This window comes from Mesocricetus auratus, unplaced genomic scaffold, assembly GCF_017639785.1.
Source record: "Mesocricetus auratus isolate SY011 unplaced genomic scaffold, BCM_Maur_2.0 Super-Scaffold_100004, whole genome shotgun sequence".
Classification (NCBI taxonomy): Eukaryota; Metazoa; Chordata; class Mammalia; order Rodentia; family Cricetidae; genus Mesocricetus; species Mesocricetus auratus.
Window position 1 is genome coordinate 54,690,731 of NW_024429189.1, and position 24,805 is coordinate 54,715,535.

At 35.0% G+C, this 24,805-nt stretch overlaps 1 protein-coding gene and 1 pseudogene across 1 annotated transcript; both read right to left on the reverse strand.

Annotated features, from left to right (window-relative positions):
* Nucleotides 1–913: 913 nt before the first annotated feature.
* LOC101832243 (olfactory receptor 8K3-like) lies at nt 914–1,855 on the reverse strand. Its single transcript, XM_005065043.2, has one exon. It carries the CDS (start codon nt 1,853–1,855, stop codon nt 914–916), a length of 942 nt encoding a protein of 313 aa, XP_005065100.1.
* A 14,629-nt stretch (nt 1,856–16,484) lies between these two features.
* LOC101822356 lies at nt 16,485–17,432 on the reverse strand (annotated as a pseudogene).
* Between the last annotated feature and the right edge of the window lie 7,373 nt (nt 17,433–24,805).

Sequence of the window (24,805 nt, forward strand, 5' to 3'; positions counted from 1 at the left end):
TAACTGGGTCATAGGTTACATAACTAATTCTCCTTTTTTTTCTTTTTGTGGTGATAGCCTGAAAACTGTCCTCCATGTTGATTGTATTACCAGTTTTCTGAGGTATTTCATTTTATGTTTTTGTTCAATTCAGAATGAAATTGCTAAGGAGAAAATGTAACTCTTGAAGGTAAATAGCGCTGAGGTTGTGGTATTAGCCCCCTGTTTTGTTAATATTGTGAGTGTGATTCTCATGGGCCATCAGTGAGTCCACAGTTCTAAACCTAGGGGGTAGTATGTTAAGTATTCAGTCCTAATCTAGTAATTCTCATAATTTCTGCAATTAGCCTTGTGGGACTGATACTTTTCTCAATTCTTAGGCTCATCTTTCTTTAACCTCAAGGTCTTAAACCTTCATGGCATGTTTATAGTCGTTTGTACACTCAACTCTCCACACTTCTCTGAAGTCCTCAAACTTTGGCTCTATATGGATGTCATATAAGAAATAAAAAAATTACATTTAAATACATGAAGATGAAGATGTCTTTAGCCAAAGAAAGTTATGTACATACATGAATAGGTCCTTTCCATTTCACCAGAGGCTGCTGTCAGTATAAAATAGTGGCAGACTTCAGTCACTATCATGGAATTTGTGTAAACAAGATTAATACCAAAATGAGAGCCAATACCAACAAACTTCATATTGAAAACAAGATAAACATTTCAAATTCACAATACCTATTTTAGTCCCGTGCATTTACAAGTTTAGTACATATTATATGCACTTGTATACAATCAAATTTATTAGATAAACATTTCGTGTTGAACTTTGCTTCATTTACTTAATTCTTGTAGGAATCAAGATTTCAAGCATGAATGTGCACATATTAGGGAAGTTTTATGCTTCTAGGCTATCTTCCCTTTCTACTGAATTTTAAATGCAAACTTTGCACACTTTTTTCCATAGCTTTTGAATGGCATCTTTTACCTCTTTGTTTCTCAAGCTGTAGATAATGGGATTCAACATGGGGATTACCAAGGTATAGAACACAGAGGCCATTTTATCAGTCTCAAAAGAGTGACAAGATTTTGGCTGTATATACATAAAAGATAGAGTCCCATATAATACAATTACCACTGTCAGGTGAGACGTACAGGTAGAGAAGGCCTTGTGTCTGCCCTCTGAGGAGTTCATTCTGATTATGGCCACAAGTATCAATATGTAGGACACAAGAACTACAGAAAGTGATGAAACCAAATTAAATGCTGAGAAGAACAGTATTATAAGTTCAATGTCACGTGTGCCTGAACAGATCAAGGTCAACAAAGGAAGACTGTCACAGTAGAAGTGACTGATCACATTATGGCCACAGAAGGATGAAATAAAAATTTTGATGGTGGTGATCAGAGAGAGGAAGGCACTGAAGAGATAGGGGATTGTCACCAATACCAAGCATACTTTCTGAGACATGATGACTGTATAGAGCAGGGGGCTACAAATGGCCACATAGCGGTCATAGGCCATTGCTGCCAGAACAAATAACTCACTAATGATGAAGAAGATGAACAAAGCAAGCTGAATGGCACACCAGTTGTAGGGGATGGTATTTTCATTGGTGACAAAGCTTACCAACATTTTGGGTCCCACAGCTGTTGAGTAACCAAAATCAATGAAAGCCAGATGTCTGAGAAAAAAGTACATTGGTGTTTGTAGCCTCTCATCCAACTTGGTGAGGATAATCATGCCCAAATTTCCCACCATTGAGGCAACATAGATGAGAAAGAACAGTACAAAAAAAGGAGCCTGTAGTTCAGGGCGGTCTGTGACACCCATGAGAAAGAATTCATTCACCACAGAGAGGTTCTGCTTCTCCATCTAGACTGTTAAGAAAATGTTTACTTGGAGAGATCTTCAGAGCACACTGGGATTCAGGAAGTTACCTGTTAAAATTTCAGAGTAAGTCACATTGTACAAGATAGTCCTTTGTTTTTGCTAAGAAGTAGTTTTCAATACCTCACATGCATTGCAAAACACAGATATAAGATTAAAAATATAGCTCCTTGCATACCATATGCAACATTTTCTTTTTGTAATATATTGACTAAATCTGCTAAGTATTACACTGTATTTATGATTTTTTTGTAAATATGTCATCTTAAGGAGGCTCAGCCTAGATTAAGATTACAGATCTTTCAAAGTGTTTCTACTTACAAATGCAAATATTTATGAAACATCATTTTAGAAAGAAGTAAGATGAAGCAAATCATTTACATGTATCTCAGCTATACTTTTTTCCTTTTTTTGTTGTTGTTGTTTTGTTTTTTGAGACGGGTTTTCTCTGTGCAACAGTCCTGCCTGTCCTGGAATTCTCTCTGTAGACCAGGCTCGCTTCAAACTCACTGACATCTACCTGCCTTTGCCTCCCAAACACTGCCCAGCACAGCTTTACATCTTTACAACTCATACAGGGGAACTTCACTAACTCACTTTATATCTTCTAATTGCAGCATCTTATATCAAATAGCGTCCTGGCCCTTCATCTATTTAGTATTATGAAATTGTATCCATATTCTGTTGTAGTTTGTCTATATCTGGAGAGTGTAATCAGAAATCAGAAATCAGACTCAGTGTTGCATTTGTGTTGAGTTTATTAATAACGTCAGTGAAATGACTTATCTGATGTTGCCATTATTTATTCTACCATATATATGATAAGTGTGTGTGTGTGTGTGGTGTGTGTGTGTGTGTGTGTGTGTGTGTGTGTGTGTGTGTGTGTGTGTATTTTCGAGACATGGTTTCCCTGGGTACCTTTGAAGTCTGTCCTGAAACTATCTCTTGTAACTCAGGCTACAGGCTGGCCTCTAACTTACAAGAGACCTGCCTGCCTCTGCCTCCCTAGTGCAGGAATTAAATGTGTGCACTACTACCAATGCTCTATTCCAGCATATTTTAATTAATCGCCTATGATCATAATGCCAAATGGTTTTCCTAAACAAAGTACTACAAATATACTGAGTTCACAATTAGAAATATAAGACAAAAGGAGCAGATGATATCTTCAACTTTAGGGAAGCAATACATATGATGCACCATGTGTAGCAAAGAAATGTCTATGATTACTAGGAGTAACTAGGTACTGCAAATATAATCCTTAACATATTACATGTAAAATTAAGCAAACATACAAATATTAGATGTCTATGATGCCATAGCATCCGTAGGATTTTGCTGTTTGTATTTTAATGTTGACTCTTTTAAAACATGATTTCACTTTCCATCAGTTAAGTATTTAATGATCTGAATTAGCAGGTGCAATTTTTTAAAACTACATGTTGTCAATTCTTTTCTGATATTTGTTCTTTTTTTGGTTGTTTACAAATGAATGCTTCAACATACACAATTGCATATATTGTGTATAATCTTTTAAATAATATAAAAACTGTGTACTCCCATACAATATGGCTAGTAGAACACACACACACACATACATTTGAACACAAATAAACATGTACTCACATGCACATATATATAGACACATGCATGTACATGCTGCCACAGACATCCATGCATAAACACTCATATATACATACAGATATACGTACACATACAAATAACATGTTGTATATGATATGTCTTCTAGCATGACAAGGCCATCACACTCATGGCACACTTGCACAGCGAGACCTGCATGGAATCAAATGGTCAGAAATACCATCACAAACAGGGAGGCACTCACCTCCAGGTCCTTTCTGTCATTGAAGAACTATTGGGAGTTGATATTTTCTGGGAGAGGAAAAAATTCTTTTTTAAATTAAATTTGTATTTAAATTGATAACAATCTTATTTTTAACAAGTATGTGGTCCCTGGTAGAGTTTCCATGCTGCAGGGGATGGGCGGCCCCATAACCATTCATACATGAGCATAAGCAAGGGAATTTAGGAAATTATAAAAAATGAATGATTTCTAGAGATATTCTGTTATCCTCATAGATTGGTGCCCAGTATAATTTTCATCAGAGATGCCTCCTCTAGCAGCTGATTGAAACAGATGCAGAGACTCAAACATTAGGCAGGGCTTGGAGAAAACTGAAGAAGATGGAGAGAAAGGATTGTAGGGGCCAGAGCTGTCAAAGACACTACCAGAAACTTCACAGACACAAGTACCCTGGGCTTATAGGGACTCACAGCTACTTAACTGACAACCATGTAGCCTGCATGAGACTGACTTTGGCCCTCTGCATGTGTGTTACAATTGTATAACTCGGTCTTCTTGTGAGGCTGTTAACAGCAGTGAGAGCAGGGGTTGACTGTCATTCTTTTGCCTGATTTTAGGACCTATTTCCTTGTACTGTGTTGCCTAGTCCTGCCTCAATACCAGGCTAGGTGGCAAGCCTTACTGCAATTTGATATGCCAAGCTTTGCTAACATCCATCTTAGGCCTGCCGTTTTCTGAAGAGAAATGGGGAAGGAATGGATGCAGGGTGCAGAGGGGAGGTGAGGGAGGGACTAGGAAGAGAGGAGGGAGAGGAAACTGTGGTCAGGATGTAAAAAACAAAGAAGGGGAAAAATAATAGATATGAATTTTGTAGACCTGTATGTTGGGAGATACAATGAAAACTTAAAGGCGGAATACTGAAGGTATATTATTTTTATCATAATTATATTTATGCATGTATTGAATTAACAAAAAAATAATAATTAAAATACACATATATAGTATTTCTTTAAAATCACTATTATAATATAATTAATAAATAGCATTAATGTATAATGTATAATTGATAGCAATGTCTAACATAAATTCTATTTTAAGGTTAAGCAATAGAAGTATAATTAAATATATTTCATTGGGTCAATGAATTTAGGTTTGGAAAAACTGTTAATACAATTCATTTGGCTATGCAATTAAATAGAATATAATGGATATTGGAGGATATGAGTGAATAATGCAGTTGTAAAATTTTTCAAGATGATGATTGATAAAATATATTGTAAAAATGAGAAGCTGAACTTAAATACTTCCTAAAAGGGAAAAGTTAAAATATTATGGACAAAGGTCATAGAATTCCTCACTAAACTGGCAAAGGAACTATGTTTGTGGCTCTAACATATAAAGTCTACTTTTTAATTTGAGAAATATTTGCAAAACTTCAGGTATACATTTAAAATTTGATATGTGTCTGAATTTGTGACAGTCAAATCAAGTTACTATTTTTTTCTTATTCTCAAATGCTAATTATGCTAATGTTACAAATTTTATGCTAATCTAAGATTCTGAATTATAGGATAAATCCTTTCTTTCCTCCATCCTTTTAAAAAATTTTTGAGATTATAATTTGAATATACTTCTTTCTTCCTCATTCCTTCAAACCTTGTCATGTAATCATCACACTCTCCTTCAAACTCATGGTTTCATTTTCCTGAAGTGCTATTGCATGTATACTTGTATGGGATTCATCTCGCTAACAATACTTAGCCAACTATGGCATCTAAAATCATGGATAATTCCTCCATCTGTGTTTTTGCTACCTCTCATCCTTCTTACCCTACTGATTCCTTAATTAGCACTTCTGTCTTTGTTATGTGACATCAGTTCTTTTACTTTCACCAATCTGGAAATGTAATATTTATTTTTTTGTATCTTGTATATGCCACTCTATTTTCCTCCATGTTGCTGTAATCAACAAAAAAGATGATCTATTAACTTTCTAATAAGATCTTGATATGCTTACATTGCTAATAAATGTGGTAGTCATGTATAAAAAATACAGATGTAACACCAGTCTTTTGTTTATCACTTTTAGAGTTTCACTGAGTTGTGAGGTTGTGCTGAAAATAATGATGTCTTTGCCTCAGCCTCCCAAGTGGGCACACTCCTATGTCTCTCTCTCTTGTCCCCCAGATATGGTTGGAATGAATCGAAGATGATTAATAAGTCTCACTGTAATATGACAGAAGCACAAATTCCTAGGAGACACCAAAGATTGGATTAAGGATCTGAAGGACATGGGTTCCCTCTTATGTAGGTATTAACAACCAATCCCATCAAACAAGAATATAAAATTTAGCAAGTAGAGTAACTGAGGTGATGAACTGAGAAAAAACAATAACATTTTACTCAGAAATGAAAGAAGGATGCAAGAGAAGGAAGAATTTTCAGTCCCCCCCCCCGCAAAAAAAGATATCAGGCTCAGCTGGCTAGGTGAGTAAGTGTTGATAGAAATAGGCAGGCAGTTTTTAAAAGTAAAAATACCCCTGTTTCTGACATACATTTCATGGAATATATCTGAAAAACTCAGGAGAGGTTGTCTGCCCCCAGTGTATAAAATAAAAACAAAATATACTACGTGATCTTAATAGATAAATATAATTTGTAGTACAAATTTGTGAATTATATGGAATCAATATAAATTATTTCCACTTTCACATTTGAAAAATGTAATAATGTATAGATTCTATATATAATGAGTTCATCTAAAGTGTGCAATGTATATCTGTGTATCTTAAATTTTAATGTCAACACATAATTCAATATTATGTGCCCTCTGATGATTTTTTTTGGTTTTTCAATACAGAGTTTCTCTGTATTGCTTTGGAGGCTGTCCTGGAACTTGCTTTGTAGACCAGGCTGGCCTCCAGCTCACAGAGATCCAACTGCCTCTGCCTCTCAAGTGCTGGGATTAAAGGCATGAGCCACCTGGCTAACCTTCTGATAATTCTTTCGGGCATTAATGTAGTACTGAGTACTGTGCCCAGATGATAGGATCAATCTTTACCACTAAGCTACCTTTCTTAAATTTCCTGCCCTCTTAAAATCTATTTTATCATTTTTGAACAGAAACAGATTGGGGGAGTGAATCGGGGAAGGGTAGAGGGGAGGAGGGGGATAAATTGACTTGGAAAGAGAGGTGGGAAAGGGATGTAAAATAAATAAATGTAATTAAAAGGCTCTATTTTTATCTATGCTACTGCCATTTGTAATTTTAGGATAAAACTTGTATAAGACAAATTTTAGCAAAAATCACCTATCAATACTATTAAGTATATTCTTACTGGGGACAAAATAACTTAAATTTCCAAAATTATTTATAATTTCTCCTCAAACATGTTATGTTATTCACAAAATTAGTTACTTTAATATTGAACTTATCCATTATATCTCATTTTTTAAGATTCTTAAATTTTTGGTCAAACTTCCGTGTTTTCAGATATCCTAATATCAGTCAAGGATGTGAGTAGGTATTCCTCCTAAGACTTCAAAAATACTTCTACATTTTCATTTGTGATGTGTGAAAATTATAATACCTATAACATACTTGGATGACAAAATCTCTTAAATTTGATGTATGATAGCAGAGGAAGAGGGATGTCCTGGCATAGACTGAGAAGATGTTTCAGAAATATATTACATCATATTAAATGTTTGATATCAGTCTCTGGTCCTGCAACTGGAAACTCAGAATTCTTGATATCCTGCCTTGTGGTGGCTGCCAGGACATTTGTTTTACTGACATGGTTTAAGTTTACAGTGGCAAACTGATTGAAATGGAAAGCATATATATATATATATATATATATATATATATATATATATATATGATCAGTAATTCTTTGACACACATGTGGCCATCATTGATTAGAACTAAGCAAATTTAATATAAAGTTAACACAGGAAGATGCACCCTATTATGATGATCTGTGTTAGCCTAAATAATTTTTGATTCTTAATTTCAGATTTGGTGTCTCTTCCTACTATAGGTATGAATGTGAAGAATTGTCTCTGCCTCTTGCACTTACTGTGTTATTTACCACTGACCTGAAAAAATGGTGGTATACATGAGAACTCTGTTTCTCCCTAAACTTCTAAGGCTGTAAAAGAGAGCTGAGAAGAGGATGGGAGTTAAGGTGTTAAAGACTAATATGTGAGCAATAAAGGACAGGAATGAATAGGTCAAGAACTTTTCTCTAAACAGCTCCTTAGAAGTACCCTTAGAGATGTCTTGAGCTATATTTTGAGACTGAATTTCTCCTGTTAACAGACGCAATCTATTTTGGTTCACATATTATTCAATCTCTCTATTATATTATGTGTTTTCTACAACTATCTTTCAAAACCTTAGCTTATTTCCTTCAATGATAGCTCTTAAGGGAAGTCACAGTGAAACAAGTCTTCTCCTGTATAATACTAGTAAAACATATGGGTATAGGAAAAAATGAAAATATGACTTTACTGAATAACTGTAAACGCCTTTAAAAGCCCTTTTTATGTGAAATATTAATATTTACTTTTAAAATTTTCTCTGTGCTCAAATCACATACCAGGATAACAAGATATTTGCTGCAATAACATTCTACTTGACAATTTTTTTAAATGATCATTTTCCACAGACTTCTCATTAGTATGGAAATAACAAATAAAGACAGGACTTATTAGAATACTTGAAATTACAGAAACAGGTTTAAATATGATGATCCTAATTGTGTCTGCATTTGAAACTGGAGACATCACCAATAATCAGTAGAACTAATTTGATACCTTGAAGACTGGTTCAATCCACTCACCTAGAATACAAAAAGCGTTCCTGTTCTTCTGCTGGGTTAACAAGCAAACTGCAATCAAGTGCCCTTCCAAGTGTCTCTTCCTTTTGAAGTATGCATCTGAGAGCTTGAACCCAATTTCTTGGTTATTCCCTAAATATCTTAGAACTGACAATGATGCTGGGTATTTTTTAATTATCCAGGGACTTGTTGATTTCCCTATTGAGAAATTATCTTATACAGCACTCAATTAATTTCCTCTCTCATTAAATTTAACTCAAAATATTCAAATAACTCCTTGTAAGAATCATATTTTCATACATTATTCTTCCTCTTCTGACTATATCCACACAGCATTCAGCAATTCCCACTATGTGTTAAAGCAAACTTTATGTTTGTAGTTAAAGAACAAGTTAAATACACTTACTGTTGACTTTCAAAGATTAAAAGGTTTACTATTACAAACTTTTCTTGCAAAATGACAGTAAACTATAGGTTAATGGTATATCTATAATTATCAAGAATCTATCAGTCCTTATGAACCATCTCTTCCTTATAGATATGACCATTCTTTTCCTTATTGGTACTTCTACTGTAAAATTGACAGAAGCACTTGAAGTGAAAGAACACTTATAAAGTAGATATAGAATATATTTTAATTCACAATGTCATTTAATGTCTTTTTGATAGCTAAAGCTTTTGCTTAAGTATAATTTATAAATTAAATATTTTCACTATTTTGCTTAATTTCATTGAATAAAGTTATGGTGAACAATCAAGCATTTATTTTATGGTAGTGGGCATTCAATTTGGTATAAATTCTTGATTTCTCTCTCTGAGACTTTTTTCATTTGTTCTTTCCAATCCAATTCAAAATATTATTGGAATTTGTAGGAATAAGACAGAATATAGATCTGGAAGTTAATTCTCTATTGACTGATGACACACTTCCTCTGGTTTAATAGGTGGTCATATCCAACACTTACACTTGCTATTGTCTTCCTTTTTTCTGGGATGTGCCTTTAAGAAGAACAATGATAAAACCCAGTCCCTGCTACACTCAAAGCTTTCTTTGATGACAAGAGATGATAAGGAGGAGCTTTGTCTCCAGTATTATTTGGCAATTACATTAGGATTACCTTCATATATGGTATTTTCCACCTCAACAGGTTTCTATAGTTGATTTGTTGGCCAAAGGGTCTTATGGAAATCACTAACCAACATATGCTTTTACCAAGACTATAGTTATCTCTACAATTTGACCACAAAGTAGTACCACCAGTTTCAAACTGATTATTTAGAGCATGAGTTATTGAGATATTTCTTACATTCTAATTACTTCCAAATCATTTCCATTTTATAAATGCAAAATATGTCTATTCCATTCCCCAGGATATCCAGTCTTAACAGAACTTTTCAAAACTCCAAGTTTATATTCTTTCCTGAAATTCATGAATATCTACTCTGTAAGATCATGTAAAGTTTAAAAAGTAAGTTATTAAATATAGGCCAGAGCAGAAGAGGTGGTCTTCCCCCTAGAAATATCACACAAATTTTGTTGTCCAGTGGTAAGCTGTCAGTCCTGGCACTATTAAAACAAGTGACATTATGTACCCTGAACAAGTTATATTTAGGAACATATTTATACATATATATACACGTGAATGTATGTATATACAAATACAAATAAGCTTATAATAACAATCAGTAAAAAGAGAGACTGAATTTGAAGAAGAATGGGGAGGGAAATGTGGGAGGAATTTGAGGGAGAAAAGGGAAAGCAGGAATCTAATGAAAATAAATTAAATCTTGAAAATACTTTTACATATTTCAGTTGTACAATGGCCTAAGGAAACATGGCCTCGCTTCAAACTCAGTGTTATATGCAAGGGGCCATGTGACTTTTTCGGGGGACTAGGCCTGATAATAACATGAACAAGTTCTTCTTGTGGCACAGTCATGGAGAACTTAACCCATTTTTGGCAAGGCTAATGAACAGTTCACTGCATAATTCTGGGCATGACCCCAGGAGCCTGTGTGCTACCTGCTCTTCTTGTTTCCCTTATACAAATTATTGCTGGCTTCCTAGAATTTCACTTTCTTAGAGCTATGAATGAAATTACTTTTACATAGGGACAGTTTCTTTCTGATAACTCTTCTCTGGGTGAAGCATAGAGATATTGTCAAAAGCATACAGCGAACTTGATTCAGCTCCTCAGACCTTTGATGTTTCAAGTGTGACCGTGAATTCAGGATTGTCAAGGGCTGGATGTTGCCTTTCCATCACAATTTGTGACTAGTCTGAAAAGAGACACAATAGTTCATGATGTTACAAATCTGTATAACTACTTTGGAGAGAATGATTTTAACCACAAGATTCTAGAAGACATGGTAATAGCAGATGATATTAAGTGTTATTGGGAACAGTCTAAGATCAGGGAATGAAACAGAATCAGAAGGCCTCAGCACTCTCATTTCTCGTAGCTGTGTCAAAACCTTAGGAAGGTGGAAGGAAGGAGACATGAGAACAAGAAATAAGCAGTGCCAACTATTAAGAGTAAAATTTTAAGTGATGTAGTTTATGATAGTTTATGTAGTTGTGATAGGAGAAAACCTGGTGTATTCCCAAAGATTAGTACAGTATGAAAAATGAATTGATTCAGCCTTGGTTGGTGTGGTAGTTGTGAGAACTTAAGTTAATTCTGAGGACTTATCACCAGATGTTTAAAAAAAAAGACCCAGAGACTAATATTGGTATTCAGGCTTCAAGTAGAAGATCAGAAAAGCAAAGCAGATGGACAGTCACTCTAACCTCAACCTCAGACTTAAAGGTGATCCTGCCCCACCAAGCCTCAGACTGAAACTCCAAGCTGCTATGCTGTCCTCAAGGAGGCTGGAGAATCCTGATACTGACTACTGAAGGCATTGCTCCTTTCTTTTATACCTCTTTTGTTCTGGGATTAAAGGTGTGGGTTCTGTTACTCTTTTAGAATAATTCAATGTAGTGTAGCCCTGGTAGCCTTTAACTGAGAAATATCCATTGGCCTTTGTCTCCTGAGTCCTAGGATTAAAGGTGTGTACCACCATTGCCTAATCAGCTTGAGGTTGATTTTGCTTTCTGAATCCTTGGGCAAATTGTAATACATCATAAATATAACCCCAACTAGAGGCAAAATTCTCTTTCACTTTCCATGAGGCTGTAACCACAAATGCTGTCAACTGTGCACACCATCCTATCTTTAGCTTTGCCTAGTTAGAAAACTTGCTGATGTTTTTAATATTAATATTAATATTAAAACTATAAGTCAAGTAAATAATGATTACTGGTGGCAGTCACAGGAATGTTTGGGCTGCCCTCTGGTCTCTAAATTAGATGTCCCTTATATGAAGAATAGATAAAGAAAATGTGACACATTTTCACAATTGAGTACTACTCAGCAAGAAAATAAAAAGAAATAGTGAAATTCACAGGCAAATGGATGGAACTAGAAGAAACCATCCTGAGTGAGGTAATCCAGACACCGAAAGAGAAGCATAGTATGTACTCACTTGTAAGTGGATATTAGACATAGAGCAAAAGATTACCACCCTACAATCTACAACCCCAGAGAAGCTAGGAAACAAAGAGGACACTAAAAGAGGCATAAATAGTTCCCCAGAGAAGGGGAAAGGGACAAGATCTCCTGCACAAATTGGGAACATAGGGGGAGTTGGGGAGGGATGTAGATAAAAGAAGAGGAGAGAAGGGGAGGGAGAAGGAGAAACATGAGTTATCTGGAATATTGAGTCAGGGCGAGAATAGAAAAGGAAAACAAGGAAAGAGATACCATACTAGAGGGAGCCATTATAAGTTAAAAAGAGAAATCTGGCACCAGGGAAATGTCCAGGGATCCACGAGGATAACCCAACTACGAATCTAAGCAATAGTGGAGAGGCTATCTTAAATGTCCGTTTCCTATATTGAGACTGATCACTTCTCAAATGCCATCCTGGAGCCTTAACTCACTAGCTAATGGAATCAGAAGCAGAGATCCACAGATAAGCACTGAGCCAAACTCCTGGAATCCAGTTGTAGAGAGGGAAGAGTGATGAACAAAGTAGTCAACTCCATGTTGGAGAAGCCCACAGAAACAGCTGACCTGAACCTGTGGGAGCTCACAAACCCCGGTCTGACCGCTGGAGAAGCAGCATAGGACTTAACCAGGCCCCTGAATATGGTTGTCAATTAGGGGGCCAGGGCAGTCTATGGAGTCTCTTGCAGTGGAACCAGTGTTTGTTCCTAGTGCACAAAAGAGTTTGGGAGCCCATTCCCTAAGAAGGGATACTCTCTCAAACTATATATATATGGGGGAGGGCTTAGGCCCTGCTCCAAATGAGACTTTGACGATCCCCTGTGGGAGGCCTCACCCTCCCTGAGTAGAGGATGCTGGTGGGATGGGGAGATTGTGGGGGGGAATGGGAGTAAGTGAGGGAGAGGGAACTGGGATTGGTATGTAAAATAAGATTTTGTAACTTAAATAAAAATTAATTAAATAAAAATCTTTAAAACATGTATAATTGTCAAAAGTCCTATGGCTTCCTTCTCATAGTATACATTTTCTCCATAAACCAGTTTTGTGCTGAATGGCTTTGTTGGTTATTTTCAGTTTGGATGCTCATATTTTTCAGTTGTTAAATAAATGTTATAAAAGTATGAGACTGGAATAAGATTGGAAAATTGATCACATTTGCAGGAAATTTATCATTACACTGAAGGAACAATATTTTTACATGTTTTTTGTTGTTGCTGTTTTTTGAGACAGGGTTTCCTCTGTGGCTTTACAGGCTGGCCTGGAACTTGCTCTTGTAGACCAAGCTGGTCTCAAACTCACAGAGACCCGCCTGCCTCTGCTTCCTGAGTGCCAGAATAAAAGGTATACGCCACCACCACCTGGCCATGTTTTTACATCTTAGATAAAATATTTTCCATGTTGTGATGCATAAATCATTTATTTTACATCATATGATAAAATATGTATATAACACTACTGGGTATCATTTCAATTCTATAGAAATAACTATTACTTTATTGTTAATTAATTTTATTTTATCTTTGATTGCACTACTACATTCATAGTTGGAAACATCTTAGTCACTAGAGAAACCTATTTGTCTACTGTTGCTCACTATCTCTTTGCTGAGACAATTGAATTGAATTCAATGAGAAAATGGAAAGTGCAGGAAGTTGTGATACTGACATGAGTGAAGGAAAAATGGGCCAGTGGGAATAACAGCAAATTGAATGCATTGTATTAGCTCATATTAATTATAATAGCTGTTACCATAAACCTCCGTTGTGGCAGCATATTCATTACTTCAATTGTATGCTGGTGTCATAAGAAACCAGGTATTTCCTATCATTGAAGAATGTCATTGTGTCAATTTTGTGACTTGTCTTTTCCCATACCACCCTGATTATTCTTCCCAATATATAGTGAAATGAATTTTCCTATTGTTCTTGTGAATATTAAGGTATAATATTTGTCTGCCTGCACCTTGCTTTTTCTTCCTGATATCTGAAATGATCATTTAAATAATCACAAATGATACAATCTCATGTTTTAGAGGCTAATGATGATTAATAGATAATTATGCATTCTCTATTGGTTAATCTGCTGATGAACATTTAGACTGTTGTTATGCTAGCTACTGTGGCAAATATTTCTACATTTAAGGGGATATACAGGCCTTTTCCACATATTAGCTTCCTTTTGTTTGCTTGAATACACAATACTGGGATTGTGGAGGTGGTGATGGTTCTCTTTATTTTCTAATTTAATTTGCATCATTATGTACTCAGATTATTATGCCTGTCATACAATTGCTGTATTACTAAGCTCTATTCCAATCCTTGCTTCATGTTTTGAGGAATAATTTAATTTCATTGTTAGGATTATAGTATATGCTATTGACATTAATAATAACATTGTTTGAGTTCTTCTTCTCTAGAGTCTCACCAGAATTCTGTCTTTTTGAAAACAGCAATTATCACTGCCAGTAATGGCATCCCATCATGGTTTGGATTTGAATTTCTTTAAAGATTAAGAATATTGACTGTATTGTCATATACCTACTGTTACTCTCCAAACAAAACTTTGAGAAATAAGGATTCAGAACATGAAGGAAGGTGTAATTTTGAGCTTTTCTTTTTTTCTATAGTGAACTTTCATTTCCTTACACATTCTCAGCATTGAAATCTTGTTACATGTATGTTTCTACAATATTTTGTGTTATTTTATTTTTATACTTATTTTATTTATGTACTCATAAGGAAATCAGTAGTTTCAATGTCTGTTTTACTGTTTGTGTGTTTGAATTCATTTCTGATTTCTCTATGAAATTTCTGAAGTTTGTCAGTAGTTTCTCAAATTTTGTTTTTTCTAGTAGTTTCACAAGAACCAGTCTTATTATATCAGACTCAACTGGCAGAAAGACTTTGAATTTACATAGAGATTATATTAGTTTCTAAAATTAATCATATTCACATATTAAAGGGCAATAAAATAGCCATTGCATGTCTTAGATATCATAACTTTTAAACTAATTTGAAAAACTAATTTGTTAATGTGGAGGAAAATATTGAGGCTGAATGATATGAGTCATGAAAATGAAAACAGTCCTTTGAAAAAAGCACATATGCACACTCACACACAAAAACTTTGTATGATCCAAAATCAAATACATATATTTACAGAAAGGAATTAAATGTATGATATTGACTTACAAGTTTGGCTGTTCTATAATTAAATAATTATACACAGGTTCATGAGCAAAGAAATCTAGTTTTGCAGTCCAAAGAAATGGAGTTCCCAAACAACAATTTGGAAAGCAATACTACAATAAAGGTCTGGAAACTCACTTTAAGCAGCTGGTGTGACCCAATATTGAAAGACTAAAGAGAAGTTGGAGTCTGATGTCCAAAAATAATGAGAGCAGATTTTGGAGAATAAGACATGAATATAGTGGGTGTTCTCCTCTTTTCCAAGCTTCACGCTTTGGTGGCTTTCACTGTTTCATGGACTCCCCACAGTTAATGTAAAGTTTTCCTAGCAGTTGCTTTGCTAGATACAAGTTTGTTTTTGCTAATACCCAGGAATCTGGTTCAGTCAAGTTAAGAATCAAGATTTTCTATTAGACATTGCTTTTAAAAAAACCCACAGCCATTATAAATATTATTTTACATGGAAAAATGTCTATTGGTATGAGTATAAGTACTTTTTGTTGAGAGGCTTCTATAGATGACTAGCTTTGTAAAATAATAACCACAGTCAAAGTGAATTAAGAAGAGTCTGGATCAGAAAAGACCTGGCAATAGAAAAAGTGTTTAGAATTACAGATATACAATCTTGAGCTGAAGCAAGGTGAATGACTATGAACAAGCTCCAGAAGTTGAGAGATTCAAGAAAAGAGATCATATTGTTGAGTTTCCTTGAAGAAATACAGAATGACACACCAAAGACACACAACTAAATAAAAGGAAGTATACAAATATGCCAGGTTACAGTCAAAGTCTCTCTAAACCAGGAATTCCCACTGATGCTTAACCAGTTTTCCCCCCACCAGTTTTTATTTAGATACAATATAGACTGTGAATTGCTGACCCAAGGTCGGTCTATGTATTCTGCATTCTTTTGGTTCCTTATGATCTTGGATACACAGTTTCTTCTCAGATATTGGCAATACTTCTCATATAATTATAAATCTATCTTTGTACCAATACATTTAGTGTACAATATCTTTTAACTTTTATAGTATTTTAGTTTTAAATAACTTTGCATATGATAGTTATAAATAATAATAAAGTGAATTTTGTCAATATTGTACTCCTAATGGAACTTAAAATTTTATTTGAAGTGATATTTCATGCAATGATAACCTCACAAAAGTAACCCTATGTAATATTTTATTAATATTTGTTGTTATATACTTATGTTAGATTGAACCGTTGGCATGGATTTTTCAGGAATTCTTTCAAGGCACACTTTACATCCTTGTTCCTAAAGCTGTAGATGACAGAGTTCAGCATTGGTATCACTAGCGTGTAGAACATAGAAGCCATCTTGTCAGTGTCTAAGGAGTGGTTGGTCCGAGGTTACAGATACGTGAAGAGAAGTGTGCCATAAAACACAGTGACTGCCATCATGTGGGAAGCACAGGTAGAGAAGGCTTTCTTCCTTCCTTCAGATGAACGAATCCTCAAAAATGCAAGGATGATGTTGAAATAGGATATAAGGACAATAGTCATAGAGAAAAGCAAGTTTGTCCCTGGAAAGAAAAATACTACAGTTTCTGGAATATAAGTGTCAGAACAAGACAGTGCTAACAGAGGGACATTATCACAGTAAAAGTGGTTGATTATATTGGAAGAACAATAAGACACAGAGAACACTCAAGGTGTCACAACAATGGCTGTGAAAAACACAAATACATATGTGAAAGATACCAGTAGAAGACAGACTTGTGGAGACACCACCACCATATAGAGCAGAGGATTGCAGATGGCCACATGTCTGTCATAGGCCATCACAGCCAGCATAAAGATGTCTGCAACCATGAAAACCAAGAAGCCTCCCAGCTGGATGGCACATTCAGAGTATATGGTGATTTTCTTACTGACTAAGAAGTTGACCAACATTTTTGGTGCAATGACAGTTGTGTCCTCAAGGTTGATGACAGGCAGGTGTCTGAGAAAGAAATACATGGGAGTTTGAAGTCGTGAGTCAACGATGGTGAGGGTGATGATGCCCAGGTTTCCTGCTGCTGTCAGCGTGTAGATGACCAAGAAAACAAAGAAAAGTGGTACCTGAAGTTCTGGACGTTGTGATAAACCCATGAGTATGAACTCAGTAACTTGAGTGAGATTCCCAGAAGCCATTTATATTGTGTTCATCTTTTAATTGATAAGATGAATGATAAATGAAAATATTAACAGATTGTTAAAATTATTAGCTCTATTAGATAATATGAAAGTGTTTTATTGAGGGTTCATATATTTAAAATTACGACAGTAATTAATATCAAAGTTTTGACTCATTTCTTGACTCATTAGTTTTAAACTCAAAATACAACTTTATCAGAGGTTAATAAGTGTGTCTAGAAGAGTTTGCATTACCTTTTCATATTATTTCTTGACTATATGACTACAAAGATTGCTTTACTCTAAGCTACCTATGTGTTAATATGTAGAAACACATACAGGCACACACACACACACACACACACACACACACACACACACACAATTATCCCTGCTTTATTAACCAAGCAGCTCAAGGACACAGTACATTGTACACTCACTTCAGAGTATTTGTATCTCAGGATCCACTGTTTAGATTATCATACACTGATTTATTCTCTGGTTTTCTGAGTCAGTTGCCACCACTCAGTTCTAGTCCTTGGTATTCCTTTATATTATCTAGTGTCTTCCTCAGAGTGTCACTCCTTTTTATTTATTTTTTATTTGTCCAAATACTATATTATTATAACTTATTCAAATTTTATCATGTGCTTCTGTATCTTTCTATATGTGATTTTAGCATACTCATATTCCCTTTAAATTATTTTTATTTGTCTTAACATATTTTGCACAAGATCTCACTTATACCGCAATATGGATTCTAAAATGAGATACTCACCCCCACCCTACCCAGTCTTGCAGGCATGTGAAATTACATTTAATTTTTTATATTATATAACATATTATACATATTATTTATATAAGTATATATTGTAATTGTTTTCACTTAATGAAATATGAAACATAAGATAAGATATTGCTTTCATTTGTCTAGCCCATATTCTCTCCATAGAATTATGTCAGAAATTTTTTGTATGTATGTTACTATTCAACAGGATCATGATAGACTATGTTTGTTGGGGGAAAGTCCTGTGCATTTGTCAATAAAGCACTGCTGGCCAATTGGAATCTAGATAGGTGAGACTAGGAGTCCAGAAGGTCTCTGGGTAGGAGAAACACAGAGAGTCGAGATGTAACGCCATGGGGTAGGAAGCTCGGAACTTCTCCAGTAAGAGACATACTTAGACTAACAATTATGGGGTAATTACTTAAGTCAGAGCTAGCCAGTAAGAAACAAGCAAGGCCAACAGCTTCATAATTAATATAGCCTCCTATGTGTTTATTTGGGACTGATGCGGCTCTAGAACCAAGCTAGCGGGAAGGCTTCTCTCAAAGAAAAAGCTTCACTTAACATAATGGTGATCAGGAGTGGGAAAGAATTTCCACGCAGAATGACAAAAGCTTTAAAGGAATTATAGAAACAGAAGAATGGAGAGAAGCACAGATTTTTGGTAGCAGCATTTTCTCAGGTGGGCTCTGTTTTGTTAGCAGCAAGCAGAGACTCGCGGCTGGCTTAAGTTAGTCTTCCTGACTCGGCATTAAAAAAAAAAAGCCAACAAGGTTCTTTTAAGAGGCTTTACTAACGATTTAAAAGTTGTACGTACAGCTGGAAGTGGCAGTAACCACATCTCTAAGCCAGCAGATGGAGTCATGCTTATGCCCGCCATCTTGGACAAAAAAATGTCAGTTTAAAACAGCCGCGGTTGTACAGATAAGACACGTGGCCAGAAAAACGTAAAGCTTTACAGTAAAGTCAGACTTGGATGAAGAAAAACCTCTAGAGGTTTGCAGTGTGTTTAAAAATATTCGTGAGATTGAGAGAGAAAATGAAACGACAAAGTGGTAAATAAATAAAAAAGCCGGCATTGTGGGGGCGCACGCCGGTAGGATTTACTCCATAGGGAGAGGCAGGCAGATTTCCAAAGAGAAACCCTGTCTCAGAGAAAAATAAATAAAAGTAAAATAAATAAAGTAATAATAGATAAATAAATAAGCCACGTTAAGATGGAAAATACATAGAGAGTCTGGATACTGTAAACTATTGTGTTTTTCAGTTTTATAATTGCTCAGGAAGGAACAACTGTTAAAGTACACTTGATTATAAATGGTACTAAATTAATTCAACTTATATCTTTTGAAAATGCCTTGACTTCAAAATTTAAGTATAAGGATATGTTACTTGGAAAAGGAGATTTTGCATATGTTTCTACAGAAAATGAAAAGCTGAGGATTCCTTCCAGGCTTCTGTGGTTTGACGAACCAAGACCCCCGGAAGAAGTGGACCAGGTGTTCCAACAACTGAAATAGCTAAGATGATGCAGCTTTACAGACCACGAAAATAAGGACTTATACAGGTTTCTGAGTTTTGTCATGATCCCCATGGTATGAACAGCGTCCCCTTACAGGATGAAGCAGTTTGGAATGAACAACATCCTAATTCCCATCTTGTTTATAAACCTTTGTTTTCATTTAAATGGGATTGTTTATAATTGGTTAATGATCACAACCAATCTCTTTTTAATGGTAAAAAGGGGAATTATGGTATGGGCATGGTTTTTCATTTATTGAGACAAATTCAAGGTCAATTTTGTGACATGTATACTTCTCCTCTTGATTAAGTATTGTGCTTATACTGATCTTTTAAAATGTAATGCATAATTGAATACAGACTATAGATAGTTACTTATAAAAGAACTTATAGTTAGGTATGTTAGGTTTTCTAGATATATAGAGATGTATTTGAGACAGATAGATAGTCTTCAAACCTTTCAAAGACCTTCAGAAAATGGCATTTTAAAATGGTTTAGGGTTATTCTTGACAATGAGAAATGTCTGCTCCTGGCAGCACCAATGACGTCTGAGAGGAAGATGGGCATCGGAGAGACTCATTATGGAGTTTGCTTTCAACATGGTGAGATTAGCCATTTGGGCAAGGAACTGCTCTTTCCTAGACTGCTTGACTGTTGTTGTATAACCTGGACATGCAGTACCCACAGGAAAGTGACTGCTTAACTCAGTCTTACAGGATTCCTGATTCATGGAAGAGTCTAAGAGACTTTTTGCAGGACAAAGAAAAATGACTAACAGACTGCCAATGCAGATGGACAGTTTGAAATCTCCTGCTTTCCTGAGAAATCTTCTGGACACATTATGGCCTATGGATTGAAGATGGATGCCCCGACAATACAGAGGAACTTCGGGTGGCTGTCCAGGCAGTAAGATGTCTCTGTCAATCCTAGTGTTTATATATTATCCTTCTGTGGTCTTTGATGGAGTTGAAGATAGATTGAAGATAGATAGTTATAATTATAGTTTTCCTTAGTTATGATAAAAGATAAGTTACATATAGAACTTTGGACTCACAAGGATGGGATGGATGCTATTTTCTTTAAATCTTGCTAAAATATTGTAACTATGTTCTTATTTGATAACTGTTCTGTTATATACAATTTGACTGTGTTAAAGTTAAGACCTTTCTTTTTGTTTAGACAGAAAAGAGGAGATGTTGGGGGGAAGTCCTGTGCATTTGTCAATAAAGCATTGATGGCCAATAGGAATCTAGATAGGTGAGACTAGGAGTCCAGAAGGACTCTGGGTAGGAGAAACACAGAGAGTTGAGATGTAACGCCATGGGGTAGGAAGCCCGGAACTTCTCCAGTAAGAGACATACTTAGATTAACAATTATGGAGTAATTACTTAAGTCAGAGGTAGCCAGTAAGAAACAAGCAAGGCCAACAGCTTCATAATTAATATACCCTCCTATGTGTTTATTTGGGACTGATGCGTCTCTAGAACCAAGCTAGTGGGAAGGCTTCTCTCAAAGTAAAAGCTTCCCTTTACATATGTTCCCAAGTATTTTAACATCTAATTAGACAACTGAGTAAAAGTACTTGGGTATCCAGATAAAACAGATGGTAATGGTATAATTGTAATTCAACTTACACTAAGGAGACTATTTCTTTCTGAGTTGCACACATAAAACTCAGGACATTATGTTCACAAAAAGGCAGAGGATATACATATATTCTTATGATAACAACAAGAATGAATGAAACTATAAGCAAAAGAATTTGTTCAATTTCCTTTGTGGATACTGGATTCATATATATTTAATATCATCCTTAATTACTGCAACCTTCATTAAGTACTGAAAAATGACCAAAGATATGTCCAAGAGCATCATCATTGTCATAAATATATATTGTTGAAGTTATTATCCTGCAGAACGTAACAAGACTTTTTTTTTGGTTCTAAATAGAGTCTTATTTCCTTAAGCATTTCCCCAGAATAATTATTTTTGAAATTTTGTATTTATGTAATTAGGTTTTAGTTAGAAATATTTAATCAGCAAACCTACAAAAATCTCAATAGCTAAACATTTTAAAATAAATAATGTTAATGATGTTATTCTACCAAGTATCTCTGAAAGTGTCAGCTTTTGATTAAGAAATGAGACTTCACAATTTATTTTGGAAATTTCAAGAATTTGCTCAACTTAGTCCTCAACATGTATTTTGTCTTTTTCATTCCATTAAAAGTCTTCTAATTTGCATAAATATAAAATTACACAGACACATTCACGGTTGTCTGTGAAAAAAACTGAATGTCTTTGCATATCTTCCAAAAATTCATTGGAATAAAACGACTGTTCATAGTAGGATATCTTTATGTTTTGTTGTTTTTCACACTGAATTATGCAAAACACAAAAGAGTAGAACAAAATCTGTAATTTTGTAATGATTTTCTAGAAAATAAGACTATGTACAGAAATACTTTAGACACTTCCTGGCTTCAAATTCTAAGGCATTTGGAACCTCTCTGTACCAATGAAAAAATACCTCTTTAGTGATTATTTCTTTCTAAGAATAGTCAGCCCTGCTTCAATTTAACAATAAATATTCTTGAATCACTAGTGTGTAAGGTCATTAACATCAAGGACTTAAGTTGTAAGGAAATTTACATTTTTTGTTTTGAAAGACACTTGGACTGTTCATCTAGACAAATAATAAATAAAATATTTGGTACAACCAACCTGCATAGAGTGATCAACTGGGATTTACCACCAATGTTTCCATTTTAAGATAAATGAAGTTTGCATTGCCCTGTCCCTGAAGACTTCCTCACTGAAATGTAGTTACTTGTTTCCTAAAGTCCCTGAACAGAGAAAAGAATTTTCCCAAGTAAAATATAGACTCCATAGAGAAAGGCAAATGGTGTGTTCATTAGTCAAGTCCGCATTCAACTTCTCACAGAAAGTGAGATAGGAACTTTTCCCACAGCTGTTCCTAAATAATTGCATTAGAAGGTAGATGAAATGATTGTGGTATCTTAGTTTTTCTTGTGTCTTCTGTGCTATGTCTCACTACAACAAATTACTTTAGAAATAACAAAATTCCCATAGGGAAAATATCTGACTGTTAAAAATGGCAGCACATTCAGCTTTCTTAAGTAAGTTGCACTGGACCATATCTCATCACAGCAATAGAAATGTAATTAAGGGAATCTTGCTTAGAAATTTTAGTTTGCAAACAACCCAAAATAAGATGATAAAGATAGTTCAAATTGGCCTTTAATTTTTTCAGCTTATTTTTAATATGCAATAGGTTTTATAGCATATTAATATAGGCATATAATTTTCTTTTCCATTACTTTCAAAACTATTTTTGCTGATTCCCCTCCTTTACCCAAATGATTGCCTTAAAGATATTCAAATATGTATGTGTGTATGTAGTTGAAGCTTCTTTGAACATCCAAAATATTGACATGGAGGTTTCTTATTTAGTGTGAAAGCTTGGCCTTAACTTAGCTTGTTCTCAACTAGCTCCTCTACCTTAAATTAACCCGTTTATATTAATTTACGTTCAGTCGTGTTGCTCAGTACCATAAGTATGACTTACTTCATGTCTTGATGGCAAATCTCCTGAGAAGTCCTGGCTGTCTGCTTCTTCCTAGCTACTGGTCATTCTGCTCGTTATTAAGCCAATCAAAAGATAAGCTAGGCAGTTGAGTTTCATATTTTAATATGGGTAACATATAAGCAACCATATCTCTCAAACAAAATTGACTCTACCTCTCCTAGTAGTCATCAGTTGCCAATGACTTCTCACCTGCGACTTGTGGGTGTCTCAGAATACTCTCTGCCATCAGTGTTGTAATTTTAAATGATTTTTATCTCTTATGCATCTTTCTTTTCTTTTTCTCTCATATATTACATCTTGGCAGCTGTCTCCCTTCCTCCCCTCTCCCCACATCCTCTGCCTATCCTTTTTCCTTCAGAAAAGATCAAACTTCCCAGTGATAACAACTGAACATGGCATAATACAATGCAATAAAACTAGGCATAACTCTTCATATCAAGGCTAGACAAAATAACCCAATGAGAGGAAAGAGGTCCCATGAGCAGATAAAATAGTCAGAGGTACCTCCATTCCCAGTAAGGAGTCCAATAGAATCCCCAAACTAAAGAACCACAACAAGTATGCAAAAAGCCGACTGGTGACCCATGAGGACTCCATGGTTGCAACATCAATACCTGTGAGCCCCTTTGAGCCCTGCTTCATTCTATGGACCATCTTCTCTTAGTAACCCTGACCTTTCTGGTTCCTATAATCCCTTCCCTCCCTCTTCTGCAGAGTTCCCCGCTTTCGTCTGTCCTAATCAAGTGCTAAAACAATTCTTCACAGACGGGAAAAATGTTAAAACTTGTTTGGAGGCACCAAAACAAACATAATAAAACAATCTTAAACCAAAACATGCTGCTTATCATTCTGGAGTTCTACTAATACTAATACTAATACTTAATACTAATACTAATAGTAATACAGATACAGAGAACTAGAACAATGGAGCTTCTATTGTTAGTTTTGTCTCTGTTCCTACTATCATTTGGGACATTGACCCCTTCAGCATTTAATATATATATAATGTTTATAGATGCTAGACTAGAGACTTGGGTCAGAGCAGGAATTACAAACAGTTGTGAGCAGCTTATTTGAGTTCTGGAAACAAGAACTAAGGTCCTCTAGAAGACCAGAAAGCTTTCTTAGGTGTTCAAACACCTAGCCTGTATCTGCTTTTACTTTTTTAAAAATTCTATTGAAAATTTGAAACCGAGTATTTTGCATGATCAGTACAGTTTATTCAAAAGATATGTATAAAATTATAGCAAAATTATACTAATATTTTGTATTATTTTAGAACATTTGAGTATAGTTTCCTCATTATTTAATTCAGTAGAGTATATGGGTATTAATTTGTAGTACAAATTTTGTAGTTTTTCCTTTACAGAGTACATAGCATGAAAATTTGATATCTTTAATATTTGAACACTGAAAATAGTACAAGTAGATTTTTCATGTTTACAATCTGAGAGGAAAGAGATGTAATGATA

Coding starts and splice junctions, on each gene's coding strand:
- LOC101832243 (XM_005065043.2), bottom strand. CDS start 1,855: ATGGAGAAGCAGAACCTCTCTGTGGTGAATGAATTCTTTCTCATGGGT.